At 40.8% G+C, this 15,268-nt stretch overlaps 1 protein-coding gene across 10 annotated transcripts in view; it reads left to right on the forward strand.

The window, feature by feature from the left end:
- Positions 1–15,268, forward strand: part of EHBP1 (EH domain binding protein 1) — a 223,844-nt gene that overhangs the window by 16,628 nt on the left and 191,948 nt on the right. For all 10 annotated transcript variants that reach the window (XM_086630928.1, XM_086630876.1, XM_086630906.1 and 7 more), the window contains exon 2: positions 13,918–13,975. In XM_086630928.1, coding sequence (XP_086487054.1) covers positions 13,918–13,975 — 58 coding nt within the window. The remainder of the gene's footprint in view (positions 1–13,917; positions 13,976–15,268) is intronic.

The following is a 15,268-nucleotide window of genomic DNA, read 5'->3' on the forward strand; positions in this document are numbered from 1 at the left end:
AAATGTTTTGTGTAAGGTCTTGTCTATGCTCAGGAGCTGGGAAAGTTAAGGAGGGCTGGCTTAAAGCATGAAGTGCGTAAATAAAGCCGTGCTGAACTCTCCTATGAACGCACTCATTCAGGAGATTGGCTCTTTACTACAGTAGCTCGGTGGTCTTGATTTTCCTGAGTGTTCCTCTGCGAGCCTGCCCTTCATTTTGGAGTGCTCGTGCCGTAGAAGCATGGGCACGTGTGCAGTGTCAGCCCTGCCAGGCTGATGTTCCATCAGAATGCTCCAGAAGTAAATATGTTAGAATTTTGCAGGCTTCAACTTTTTAGCCTTGTTTGTTTTAAAGATGAAAAGTGCATTTTGTATCAAACAAGCTGAAATATGTGGAAAATCTTATTTTGCAGAATCCAAGGAGTTTGTGTGCCCACGCATCTCTATTGTCTGTGTTGATGACTGCACATAACTGGTTTTCCCCCTCAGTGCTCTGTGTGAACTCTGCGCAGCTAAAATTGATTCCCATTCCCTTGATGGTTAGTTTACAGAGTGGATTTCATTCACTAGGCTTCTTTGACCCTAACTAGGCAAATGCATTAAAACTCTGATTTGGAATTTAATAATTCACAGTAACTTCATTTCATTTACAGTAATATCCTTCTAAAAGCTTGATTTTCTTCCTGTTTATCCTCATTTAGTGCTGGATCCTGCAGGACTTAATCTGGTAGGAGGTTTTTGCCTTTCACTGTAAGGACACCATTCTTCTCTTGGCACAACTAGGTGTTGCAGTAAGTTTGAGAGGCTTTGTCTTTTACTTTGAGTGGATGCCTCTCAGCATTTTGCAAAATTAAAAGTGTATTTTGCTCCAGGAACCAACCTAGCTTCACTTTCTATTCACCTTCCTCCTTCTGAGGAGAACTGCTTTTCATGGCAGACACATTTGTGTTTACAGATAAAAAAATTTTTAAATTAGAGTAAAATTGAAATCTAGGGTGAGACAAAATTACTTAATCTTTTAAGCTGTGTGCTCTATGGGATAGAGGGGCTCTGTCTCGTTATCCCTTTGCCTCATTTAATGGTACAAGACTGGAATCCAGCCTGCAAGACATCAAATCCACTTAATAAAAAATCTGGACAACGTCCAGGAGTCTTTTCTGTGGCTGCAGATGTTACTTTACAACTACTCCACACTAAGATCCATCAGCTAACTCAAGTAGCCATCGGGCTAAAAGGTGAGCAGGCATTTCGCTGTAGGATGGGGCAGTATGGGTTCTGTCTGTTTTAAGTTGACATAAAGTACAAACCATGATGGCACAGGAAGAAAGGAGAGGGCAGCATGGTAGCCAATGTAGTGCCCACCAAGTTCAGTGTCCGATTCTGAACTTGACGTGTGACAGGTGGCAAAAAGCCTCAGCTTAAGACTTTGAAACCGTTGATACTGGTGTTGTCTATACATCTTTGTTGTGAATGTAAGCAAGGAAAAGGCAGTGTTCATTTTAAACAGATTATATCTCAAAAAAATTCTGGGGATGCAAAGGATCTTCTGTACCTTTAGGAGCATCCTCCTCTGGAACGTTAGTAAGCAGCTGTAAGCTTTTCAAAGAACAGGCACAGCTCAGTATACTGATAAAAAAAGTGTGAAGGACCACTACTCCTGGCTTCTCATCCTACAGCTTCTTCTGTCGGCCTGCGTAGCCAAAGAGCTGACCTAGGTCTAAGGGCTCTGTCTGTATGAATGTCTGACTTGAGTGAAAGCTAGATCAGGTTGTAACAGAAAAAATACAGTATAGGAAAATTATATTAAAAAACCCAACAGCCAAAACCAACCACAAACAAAAAACCTGACTGGCTGAAAGATGTAATTTCTTTGTGCATTTTTAGCATCAGCATGAATTCAGCTGTAGTGTAGGTTCTATTTGTTTGCCTTTTTCAGTTGAAACCTGTGCTTTAAAGCAGTTGTGTTAAATATGCTATTAGTTTCCAGCTTAGCTGATATTGAAATAATTAGTTGCAGTCTAGTTCAGATTGCTGTTGGGCATCTTCCAAACAGCAGTTATTAGCAAAATCTGTTTAGATCCTTAGTTGTTGTTGGTTTTAGGTTTTATTTGACCTTGAAATAGAAATATTTCATCAATTGTATCAGTGAATTAGGAAGTTTGGTATTGTCAAAATACTTTCCAATTTTTAAAATCTGCAAGATAATTTTTTTTATGTTTCAGAATAGAACTAGAGGTCTTTCAGTTAGGAAATTTTTTGCTTTCTGTTTTGTTTACCATATATATTTTTTGTTTACAGCCCCTAGTGTTGGCAGGAGGTTTTGCTTTGTCTCTTGAGTATCCCTGAGTTAGCACGCATTTTTTTTCTTGGCCAATACTTGTTGCTGGATATGAGCCAGGGGTGTGCCTTTGAGGGCATTAATTAAAAGGCTCAGCCAGTTTAACTTCCTAAAAACGATACAAATTTCTAGATGTTGTATGTACGATTCTAGGGGAAGAATTGGTGATCTATAAATAGAAATAAACAGTGTTGCTTTTGAGATTGACTTCTGTAATCAGAAGTGTTAACTTCTGTTTCAGGAGGCAGCTTGGAAGCGATGTAACAACTTAATTAAACAGATTGAGCAGGAAGAGGAGTTGTTCTAATTTTGCAGTCTTTGGAACAGTTATTTAGCTGCAAATACTGATCAAATAATTTCACTTCTTATGGCCATACCTCCGTCATAAAACAGCTCTCAAAAGGCCACCAACATGAAATGGGGCGTCTCATGGGAAATGATTGTGACAGTTTCTAATGGTCTGTGCCAGTTCCTTTGAAACCATATGCAAACATTTTCTAACTCTGGTAATTAGTATTTTTATTTCTTAACATGCAAGAAAATAATAGCTTTAATTTTGAAAACTATCCACGTGTGGCTTACTGCTGCAAAATTTATCACATTGGCTTACTCATTTTTTACATTTTGAAGGTCTCATTAAGCTTGGATGGGATGAGGTCTGTAAAGGCTTTGAGGCTTTTTGTTTTGCTTAGTGTGCAAGAGTGTGACTTTGATCCAGACCCAAGTTTAAGTGCAAGGTTCCCAGGTTTCTCCATGGTGTTTTGAAGCTGTGACTGCTTCTGAGGCCTCCAGTAGCTAGTGTGTTGCAGCAGCGGTAACATCTTCTAGTTTTGTGCTCCTGAAAGGTGACAGGAAGGTGTGTTACCTCCGCCAGTGCCTCAGCTATTGAGGAAGAGAAGTGTTCCTCTTGGAAACAGGGCACTTGGCTGAAAGCAGGTGATTCATAATCCTACAGTTGGTCATACAGCCAAGGCAATGCCAGAATCAGCTGAGAAAGCAGTTCAAGAGCTCATCTTTCGATGCCCTCCTTCCCCGAAAGTGGGTTCATACTTCTTGACACCATACCTGTTATGGCTGTGGCTGAGAGCACCTGATAGTATTTGCAAAATCTGGTCTCTCAGGCAGAGAGAGGGGAAAGGAGCTAGCACAGCGCGCCATGTTTTCACTTCCCCCCACTCTTTTTTTTTTTCTCTTTGCTTTTGCAAATTAATATCACAAAAGGAGGCTGCTGACAGATGAGGAACCTTTAATTAGAGAACCTATTGTGCATGAGCCAGGAGTACCCATGTCTCAGACTAAACATGGATTAATTTAGGTCTCAGTAAAGTCACCATTTAGAAAACTAAGTATGAGTTTGTGCCACACCAGCTCTCCCACATTGCTCCCTGTATGGACACTGTACCATAGATCTGCCCCTTAGCTTCCTATATACTTGTGTCACACTACCCAGTGTTAGGCTACAATCTTCTTTGGAGTGTAATTCAAGAGTTTGCGCTGTCTTTAGAGATTCAAGCTATTCAAGCTTAGGAGTATCAAAGAGGCAGACTATTGTGTGTCTTAGCACTTGTTTGTTTTTTGTAGAATCACAGAATGGTTAGGGTTGGAAGGGACCTTCAAGATCATCTAGTTCCAACACCCCTGCCATGGGCAGGGACACCTTCCTCTAGATCAGACTGCTGAAAGCCTTGTCCAACCTGGCCTTGAACACTTCCAGGGATGAGGCATCCACAACCTCTCTGGGCAACCTGTTTTTGTAGGTATTGGCCTTTTTCTGTTGATGGTATAGTCATCTCAGTTCCATATTGGGCATCTGAAGCAGGCGATGTGAACTTTGTCTTCTAGACAAACCCTACAAGCTGATACCTTTCCATGCTTACTGCTCAGTCAGAAACTTTTAGTATGTTCACAATTTCTGTGCATCTTCAAATGACAGAAGTTACTTTGTGTGATACAAAGCATGGCTCTAAGAAACAAAAACAAGAAAACCCTGGTGCCCTTGGTTTGGAAGGGAGCTTTGAAAGGTGCACGGTGCCAGATTCTCCTGCTCCTGCCCACGCTGAACTGTAATTTTCTTCAGGATGAGTCCATGGATTGCAAGGAGAGGAGGATGGAGGCATTAACATGCTATCACTCCTGAGACTTTGTCCAAGTCCTAATGTGGATGTTGGAATCTCTGGAACAGAAGTCAAAACCTCCGTTCTTGTATCTGTGTAAACATGAAACTCACTCAGGCAGTAAGAACAGCAAACATCATCCTCTTCTTTAATTACTTGTAGTAGGCCATGCAGCTCTTAAATCTATTTCAGACGAATCGGAGGAGGAAGATTCTGTTGTGAGTAGTTCAATTTTCTAACACTGATACACACTTTTCTTCTGTTCTGCAGGGATTGCAGAAAAATATTTTTTTCCCCTCTACTGTTTCCAGATTGAAAAACAGAAGGACCTTCTGTTCAAATGCTATTTGAAAAAAAAAAAAAAAAAATGCAGAATGGAACAGGATCTGTTTTGTAATGGGGTCTGATTAAAATTGACAATGGTGTGCTGACAAGCCTCTTGCATATTTTTAGTACAGAAATGTATTGTTTAATGTGGGCATTTGTTTTTGATGGATTGAAGCTAAGTTTCAGGCAGCATTTGTCAGTCAAAGTTTTATTTTAGTTACGCTTTTTATGCTTTTTATTGTGAGAATACATCTAACATTTACATTTGTAGTGCTTCAAAATCAGAAGGGATGACACAGTAGTTGAAGGTATCCTCAGTAATTGAATATTATCTTCAGTGATACATTGTCTTCAGCTGAGACAACTTCAGTGCATAGTTAGAGGTATAGGCAGGTCACAGAGCATGACTGAAATTGAATGGGGCTTGATGCTGTTCAGTGTCTGTCTGAAAATTTTCTGAAGGCCGTATAGTCAGTGAGTACTGGAGCTGGAATTTGAATTCAAATTTCCTGATTTACTTGCTCAAGTTTGCTAAAACTGTGTTTCCCTAGTTCCTGTCACTAATCCGTGTTTTGCACTGTGGTGAACATGGACGTTCATGAAGGCAGAGGCAGGTAACGCTGGTCCGTTGTGTCTGCTTAAGGATGTGCAGGACATGGGGGCTGGATGCAGAGGTCTGCACTCAGCGCTCGGGTTTCACAGCAGATAGGTGGTCCAGCACTTCACCTTGCTAAACCAGCTTTCACAGCCACTGTTTCGTGTGAGACGAAAACGAGTTTGATTTCTAGCTAGCGGGAGTTTATTCGCTTGGCAATTGTCAGGCCCCAGCTCTGCAGGGAAGAGGATCAGAACAGCGAGTTTACCGCGGGTCAGGACCTGGAGGACTTTCCAAGTAGGTTTGGGTAGTGCCCACTCTCACCACGTGTTGCTCAGGAGGAGCAACGTACTGGCTCTAAACTGAAGGCTTTTTTAAAAAAAACACATTGATTCATTATTGTTGATATGTAGAAGACTAAATATTCTGAAAAAAGAACATAAAAAGGAAAATCATGCATCTGAGAAAGATCTGACCCATGGTAGCCTCCAGTGAACTTTCTGCTATAAAACGACATGCTCTGCTCTTTCCATTTAAGTTTTGTCTGAATGGCTCCGTTAGCCTGAGCCCCCGCTAGCCCCGCACAAAACCCCAACCTGCCTGGGGTGGGCTTTGAATGCTCTGAACCGACTTGGTGGGGAGGTTGGCTTTACAAGCAAGCTTTTAGGTGGCCTTAAGCAGCTCTTGTTTTCTGTAGGTGTTGTCTGTTACAGAGTATTGGGAGGCGTTTCTAAGCTCTGGTGTGGTAGGATGTGTAGTGTAAACTTGTGGAATAAGTGCCTGCCTAAGGGGAGTGTCTATTATTATAGGAGAGTGAGATAAGAGATCCACTTGGTCCTTCTGGTGCAGTACTCTTAACCCTTCCTTGGGACAAGTGAGGCTAAATTGGATTAAGCAAAGTTTCCACATGGAGGGCAGCTGGATGTGACAAAATTCAGGGACTGGTCAAGGCATCCTCCTGTTCCTGCCAAAAGGATGTTCAAGAACATAACTTCTGAAGACTAGGGTCAGTTTATGTATTCTGCAATATAACATTCTGTTGCAAAAAGCTTTAAGAAAAGATTTTGCTAGATAGTCCTGTCAAGTTTGTTTTGCTTTAGATTCTTTGCTGCAATAACTCCTTGAAAAATGAAGCTGAATCTGTCCTTGTCACTTGTTCTGAATAATGGATGAACTTGGGCTTTGTTTAATCCAACTCATTCCGCAAACTTTGTTTGTGTTTGGTTTGAGAAAACCAAGTCATCAGCAGCACATACTATGCGTTCCGCACACGGCCTCGCGCATAGATGCTGTGCAGATTCAGTAGGTCTGACTACACTTGTATAATAGTCATAGTGTCTCTCTTTGTCTCTTTTTTGTTTAAACCGAGAAAAGCCAGACTAGAGCTTCTTTTGAAAAGCAAAGCATAATCTTGAGACATAAGTCTTGTAGAGACCAGTCCGTTTAGCTACAGATGTATTAAAACCTCCCCTAAAATTCAGTTCTCAAGGAAAATCCTGATCTTTCAACAGCTTTGTCTAGTCTTGAAAAGATATGTAGAGACCTCTGGTGGGAAGAAAGGAAGGAGGAATTCTCAGTGCTAAGTGTAGAAAGTGAAGACACAGAAGTGGAAGAATGTCAGCAATGGTGTCCTCTTGCTGTGCATGTTTTAATGATTTCTCTTTTGAAATTCTCCAGCCTTGCAAAGACTACTGGATGGTTGCAGTGCGGGAAGAACAAGCTTTGTCTTATTTTAGGGGCTTGATGCATGTTCCACAATGAGTTGGGCTGGGAGACTGCTGTTTCGATTCGGATACAGCCTGATGTGGTAACGCTGTGAGACGGTTCAGAAGTCTGTTCACAGGCCTTACGTGGGAGCCTGCAGTGGAGAAGTGGGAGCAGACAGGCTAGACCAGGTGAACACGTCACCTGTCCTACCTTAATTTGCTGGTGGATGTGTCTTGAAAGCTTGTACAACTACCTCGAATGATGCCTGGGTGCAGAGTGTTTTGAATGCCCTTAGCTTCCACTATGGAAGTTAAAGGGAGGTAGAAAAGAAAACCCCAAAGCCTTTCCTGAAATGCAAAGCTTCATCTCATAATGTACTTCATCTTATAATTAGCTCAGAGGGCTTTTATCTGCTTAGTGTTTTATTTTCTCCTTATTGTTTCTGGCTTTTGCAGTCAGGGCTTTACCCTCACTCAGCAAGAGAGCTCATTTGGCAGATACATCACCGCATGACATCATTCTTACCAGTATCTCTAGGCCTGTGCTTGACTGCACTTCCCGAAGTTGTAGGCAGCTGTGGAATTTCATTCATTGTGACCAACAGGAAATTCTGAAGGAAAAAAACTTAGTACAAGACTCCTGAGAGGCCATTGCTTGATTAGTTCCTTGGCTAATGGTAATGCACGGCATAGTGTAGGTCCCAGTGCAGAAGACTACACTGCAAAGAGAGCTTTTTCAGAGTAATTATCTCTAAAAGGAGGAAAAGTAACTTTCATCCCAAATTAATGGTGTTTGTAGAACTGATCACGTTTATTTTTAAGAGACCAGCCTTGATAGCATTCCAGCAGTCATGTAGAAAGCTGTATGCTGGCAGGGAGGGAGGATTGGTTCCTAATGAAAACCTCCTATGTCATGCTGGTATGCACAATGCAGAGAGGACAAAAGGTTATTTTTAAAAAATAAATAAGTCTTATCAGAAGTACTTTGACGTTTTTAGTCCTCAAGTAATTATTTTATCCTTCAGTAGCATCTGCACGCCATTGTGCTAACACTGCTGCTTCTCTTGTTAATTATACTTTTTTAAGCTTGCTTCACAAGAGTAATCTAGCAGCCTGTAATAATTAATGCAGTTCAAATCAAACGCTGTAAGAATCAAACAAGCTCACCACCCCCCCCCAAAAAAAAGGTAAAAATAATAAAAAAAAAAAAGCAAACCCCAACACTTAGGCAAGTAGATGCCAAAACAAACATGTAGGCTGTGGTGTGTCTGTGTACATACAAAAAAGATAACTCATGCATTACAGGCATTTAAAGATTATTGGATGTTATAAAATGTTATGGTACCTTGTTACAAACAAATACTGGTACCTATTTTTTACCAGAGGGTTGTTAGTAATCGATCTCGCCATTGGCTTCAGTGGCCATAATTAACATGAAGTGCATTTGCAGTTCTTCCCAACAACAGATTCTAAACGTAAGTCTTCTGTAGTTTTCTGTTATTGAGCGGTAAACTTGGTGGAGAAATGTGTCCCGGTTATCTGCTACTGCTAAAAAGGTTACAAAACAAGAGCTAACAGGAGACTGATGTCTGTCTTTCACAAATGATATTTGGAGAGTTTTGTAATCAAAATATTGTGCCAAATATTTCCTGGAATGATTAAACCAAACCCCAGAAGACCTTGAATCTTGCACAACCTCCTTTTCAGTCGGTGAAATTTGCACCATATAAGATGATGATCAGATGACTTAGTTTTTTTCCAGTCTGTGGAATGGTTTTTAATAATATAATTATTTATTTAATAGTTGTGCACATGGCAAAACTTGGTTCCAGTATTTTATCTATTTTTTTCTTTCTTTTTTTTTTTTTTAATCATTTCTTTCAATGGAGAATTGAAGATATCAGAATCATGGCTTCCATCTGACAGGAAAAGCAGGCATGGTGTTGAATTATAGATGTTTTATTAATCTGTATTTTAAATCTCATTTTAGTTACTTAGTATGCAGGGCAACGATGAAGCTCTTTTTCTGAGCCACCGACTTTGAAATCATAATCTTCCCTGATTCTTTGCTACGTAAATTTCACTTTTAAATAATGAAATAAGTTTACTGCTACGAATCGCCTTTCTTCAGGAATAGCTTCTTGTGAACCACCCAAAATAAGTAAATAGCAATAGAAATTTATAGTAGACTTTATAAAAGACGATCTTTTAGATCCAAGCTGTATCCTTTGTTACCTGCCGCAGGGTCCCTGCCTTTCATGGTGGCAGTGTCTGATGCCCCAGTGCTGCTCCTTCCTTCCATGCTGCATACCAGCATGGGATGAGATTCGAAGCACCACCAAGGCAGTCGTGTTAGATTCCAGTACGGTATCAAATACTTCCACTGAAAGGCTCGTGGTGTTGAATTGGATAGACTGAAGCAGTTACCTGGTGTGGAGATGTAGCTGTTCAGCCAACCCCAGTTCTTTCCCCACTGCAACCCCCTTGTCTTAGGGTTAGTGGTGTGTTATTCCTTACCTTAAGCATACTGGCTTTGCTGGAGCTGAATAAGTCACTATCTAAAAACTGGTGGGTTTAAAGAAATGAGAATCATTGTTCGTTCAGCACAGGAAATTAATTTTTGTACTTTTTTTTTTTTATAGCTGACCATTAGTCTTTGTTCATCTTGCACCATTGTGGATTTTGTATTGGAACAATCTCCGAGTTTACAAAGTAAACTTTAAAAGGATACTACAGCTGGTCTTCAGCCTAATTCTTCAGAAGGGATTTTATTTGCTTTTCTTGTTGGTTAATGAGCAGCCTAGGTTTGTGGTGTCGAAGGAGGGGAGAAGTCTGAAGTAGGAAATGTTACTTAAATGGTTTGGATGAGCAAGCTGCATTATGTGCTTTTGGCCATTTTCTAGCACTTGAGACATCACTGATAACCTTGAACGCAAATTCGCCAATTAAAGTATGGACTGGGCTTTTTCTTCTGGAAGTATGTTGGCATAGAAGTGCAATGAACAGATTGTGGAAGAGAAGGTTGTTCCTGGCTTCGTTTGTAAAACAGTTCTATGGAGATATTTTTAAATTGTGACTTTCTTGAAGAAAATCCCTTAGAAAAACTGCTTTTCTTTTGTGTTTTGTTTCGGTTAAGCATGTGGTTATACTTAGTGAGGAAACTCATGTTTAGGGATATTTTTTTCTCTTCCCTCCTCTCCCCATTCCATTTTGCTGAATTTTCTGTCTCCATATCACGATGGCATTATTCATTTTGCCTCGCAATCAGTACCTCTGATTGCGAATTTCTCTTATACTGGAAACTGAAGGAGCAAAGTATACTGTGTATTTACCAAAATAAATACACTGGTGAAGGGGTTTAGGAGGGCAAGTGCTGGTCATACTCTCCCATCAGTGTGCTTTGATCTCAGTCTGAATTGAGACTCTGGTTGGCTTTTTCATGCTAGTGTGCTTCTTTATGTTCCTGGCAGAGGAGTTCTTCAAAACTGAGAAATAAATCCAGGCTTGGTGGTAACTGTGTGTGTATGTGACGCAGACACGGCTCCTGCTGGAGAACTGTACTGGAGCACCAGCTGTCTCTGACAACCTGTGTAAAGCCAAGCAAGCAGTGGCACAGTTTAGGATGAAATGAAAGTATTAGAATGAAATGTAAGGTCAGTCACCAACCGGGGTCACGCATATAGCTGTGTCACAGGAGGTGACTGCCCATGTTTTACTGCCCATCTCTGATTTTTTTTTTTTTTTTTTGAGTCCCGACTTGGAAGGATTTCCACACTAGAGCTTGTCAACTCTTGACCATTGTGTTGCGCTACTTAAGTTATTCAGAATAACTGTGTTGTGTCTACATATAGCCTCTTCTTTACTCTTTCCTTTTTTTGAGGCATCTGACATAGCTACAGGTACCCTGTAATGAAGAAGTATCTGCGTTGCAGCAATGCAGTTGTGAATTCATTCCTACTTTGAACTGACTCGCTTTGGTGCTGACACTGACATTCCTTCTGTTTCCTCGCTTTGCTTTGCTGTCTTGCTTCTCTTGGCCTGTTTGTTTGCACACTTGTATAACTGTCCTTGGGCTGTCTCCATCAGGATTGGCCTCCTGGTTTAGATGTTGGCACCACATGGAGCTGGGAGTGCTACTTCACTTTTCCAGCTCGTGGCATGTTTCCCCTCTAGGGAGATGATCCAGTGCCGTTGTGAGAAAAATCCCTTCTGATGCCAAGATAAATAAGACAAGATCAAAACAGATCTAGAGGGACAAAGTGGCAGCACTGTTACCTGAGCTGGAGCTACAGGAAAGGATGGGACCTGGGTAGCATCCTTCTTAGCCTCCATCGCAGGATCTCTGAAGACCTGAGTGCTCTTCTGATGAAAAGTTGTGGAAATTTACTCTTGAAATCCATGTGTTGGAACTCAATGTTTTCATGTTCTACTAAGCATACCATGAAGAATGCCTTTTTTTGTCTCTTGTGTGTTATTTGGTATCTGGTGTTCCTGTACACCTGAGCAGGCCAAGGGCACCACAAATAGAGCAGCTGGCTGCCCTTGTGAGAAGGGACAGGGAGGAGACATGCTTCTGAGCACTGTCCCCCTTTAGATGAGAGGGAGAAGAGGTGGAGAGCTGGTGGCAGTATGGACTTGTGCTCTTCCCGTTAACCTCTGCAGGCATTGTCCTGCCTTTTCCTATTGAAGCTCCTATTTGTGTGGCTTCTGGGACACGGAGTCGTGCCGTCGGAGGGAGAGTCATCTTTGGTGTAGCCCTTGGCACTGCAGAAACGCATCTTCTTTTTTCTTTTCCTTTCCTGCTTTTGGCATATTTTTGTCCTCAGAGGCAAGCTCAGGATCGAATGAGTCAAGATTAAATTAAATTTGGTTCATGAGCTAGTTCCTGAAATGAGAATAAGTCAGCTTTAAAGTGCAAAGTCAAATAACTCCAGGAAAAGTTGTTTATTGTAGGCATGAGTTTGGGTTGCTTTTCTTCAAGGAGGTTGCTTGGGGGTGTGTTTTGTTCTGGTGGCACAAACACAGCTCACATCAAAGTGAATGGGAGTGTGTGCCAACAGATGAGACCTTACCATCTACACCACCAAGTGAGCAAAGAGCTTTCAAAGTACAACAGGATGACCTCATTACCAAGCAAGATTTTGCAGGAGAAGCTGCAAGCAGAGGCAACTTATGATTTAGGTCACCTAAACAAGCCATAAGAGTGAATTTACACAGTTTAAAATGCAGTAGATTATTTCCCTTTCAATTTATCTCAGCCTAGAAATTAAGGGATGTATTAAAGCAGTAAGGTGCAATACAGAACAGCAAATAAAAGCTGATGTCCTCGTTTTCTTCCCAGGCTCTGCCTTTAACTCTGTTTTTCAGGAGAACTTTAGTTCTGGTGGAGTTTACATGTAAATCGAAGTCAATGTGCTAGTTTTATGGTAGCCTGCAGAAATGATGAATAGGTGTATCATACGGTGACCAGCACTTTGGTGCTTAAAATGGGCTCCCAAATGGTTGAACTAATTGTTTTGCTTTGAAAAGTTAGATACAGTCTCCCTGTTATGAAATCCTAGGATAGCAGTGCGAACACTGCTTTTGTTTTATTCAGAATACTTGTGTGAACTTTTTTGGGTGCATCTTTTAATGAATGACTTGAGCACATTGTATCTTGACTTTTTCTCTGTAATATCCTTTTTTTTTCTCCATGATTTTTTTTTTAACAGGAAACAAGTTTTTGCTGTTAGGATTCTCACACCAGTGTCTCAAAACTAAGTAGCAATTCTTTTCCAGGCAGAGTTCCAGCTTTAGTACTTTTAAATGGAGATGTGAACTCCCATGAAAAATGTTTGTGGGTGGATTTGCAGTCAGGGTTGCTGATGGGAGCTGGGTCATCAGCTAGGAAACAAAGCTGGAATGGAGGGTCAGGAGTCCTCTGAAAAGAGGGGTCATGGGTCTGGAAGTGGACCAGAAGTGTAGTCATATGATGGAAGTGTATCATGGCCCCCCAAAAAAAAAAGAAAAAAAAAAAAGAAAAGCCTGAAAAGTTAGGTCAATATCAAAAATCACTCCAACAATTGTTAAACTAATAAGATAGAAGTAACAAGGCTGTAACTATTAACCAAGAAATAAGTCTTGAGAAATTTAAAGAGAAGATGTTTGTACTGGAAGTGCCCTTTATTGAGAGTTTCCATCGACGTTCATTAGAAATACCAAATAATTATTTGAGAGATAATTATTATTCTAATTATTATTATATTTCATTATTATTATTAAAGAGCCATGCTGAATTACGGCATGCTTGTGCTTCTGAGCGAAAGTTGAGAAAGAGCTCGTTGATCTGTCGGTGGCCATCCAAGGAGAATTTGAGGAGTAATACAGGACTCAATTCTCTTGTTTGAGGTATTCAAGTAGGAGAAAAAAAAATCCTTTGGGAGTGGGAAAAAGTGAGATTGCCTGTTTTCTTTGCTACCTTTTCAATATGTCTGCTTTGAAATTCAAACTAGATTTGCATTGATGTTTATTTTGGATACTGGATTGTTTCCAAGGTGTCTTAAAGAGGCTGGATCCTCTTCTCTGTCCCATGGAAGAGTTTCTTCTCAAGGATGATGCTAGCTCTGGGGAGATGCCTGCAGGCAAGGAGAGCAGGAGGAGAAGGATGACATTAATGTGCAGATTGGAGGACAGCCTTTTTCTAAAAACAGCATTATTTTTCCTGTGAAATGACTGATGCTGAGAGTGGTTTTTAGATGAGCTATTTTTAAGAGATAATGTACACTAAGGATGTCATTATGTATTGCAAGAGTTTTAATATAAACTGTTTACATATTGATCTTGTTGTAAATTAAGCTGTTTCTTCCTTATCTTCAACAGGCAGCCAGATAAACTAGTGGTGGTTTGGACAAGAAGAAGCCGAAGAAAATCCTCTAAGGTTAGTTGATTGCTTAATAAGTCCCAAATTCAGTGACAAGCAGAGTCAGCTGTTTGAGGGACTGGTTTCTAGTGTGTAAGGAGCAGCCAAATAAATGAGAAATATTTTAATTATTTTGCTTTTCTTTTAACTCAGCATAGCCTTAAAGTTCAAAATAAGCTGATGTCAACGCTGATTTATGGAAATGCTGAACTCTGATTTCAGCTTCGGTTATTTGTTTAGCAAAACCGTATCATCATCAGTTCAATTTCAGTTATTAATTGCTAGGCCTAATTAGAAAGGAGAATCTGTTTCACTACTAGAAGTGTATCAAGCGTAATAATGAGAGGAAAAAAAAGTAATGAAGAATGTGACATCACTGCAATAGGAAGATAAAGTCTGAATAAGAGGCTATTTCACAAACAGAAAATACTATAAATCAAAAAGAATAAACGCTGGCTCTTGCAGCCTGTAGTATATGTTTGAATTAAATCTTCACAGTGTTGTTAGGAAGCATGTGAATTTGTGTTTTATGCCTAATGACTTGGTTGCCTGAGGAAAGGGAAGCTCCAAGTGAAGTCTGTCCAGTATTGGGGCATTCATAAAGTTTGTCTTGCATGTGGTTGGGTCTTTTTTTGATGTGTAGACTACTCTGTGCAAGCAGAGTAGTCCTCACTTCTGTGAGCTTCACCCTGCTCTTCTTCATGCAGTAAGAAATCCAAAAGCCTTTTGAGATTACTGTCTCTTTGTTAAATGGTGCTCAGTTTGTCTAGACTGCTGAGTTTTACCGCTCTGCCAGTAAGGTGCACTCAGCCTCTATGGAGCCTCCTTTGGGTCTGGGGCGAAGGGAAAGGCAAGACAGTCTGAGTGTGTGGTGTGGTTTCCCAGAAAAGTAAGCTTAAAAAACCCACAACGCTCTCCGTTAACACTGAGGTTGAAACAAATGGCAAGCATTTCTAAACCTTTGCAGTCTCTGGTATGACAGTGTATTGTACAATATTGTGGTTTTGACTAAGTAAGAGTAAAATCTTTTGTCATCCTAGCAGTCAGTTGTCGCCCAGGGAGGTGGGGAGCCTATTTCTTGTGTGCAGCAGGCAGGCAAAGGCCTTTGAATGCTGGTCGTATTGCAGGATTTCTTTTGTTGCTGTGTGTCCTCAGGTGTAGGGCTGTCCCTCGTTTGTCCAAAAGCTTGAGAAAGGCAACACAAATGAGCTGGATAAAAGAAGTGTTCTAACCACTGGGCGGGTTTGCAGAAGGAGGGAGTGTGTGCTGGTTTCCTCCCATCTCAGGAGCATCTCCTCTTCAAGATAACTC

The sequence above is a fragment of the Tauraco erythrolophus genome, chromosome 2 (genome assembly GCF_009769465.1).
Source record: "Tauraco erythrolophus isolate bTauEry1 chromosome 2, bTauEry1.pri, whole genome shotgun sequence".
NCBI classification, from domain to species: domain Eukaryota; kingdom Metazoa; phylum Chordata; class Aves; order Musophagiformes; family Musophagidae; genus Tauraco; species Tauraco erythrolophus.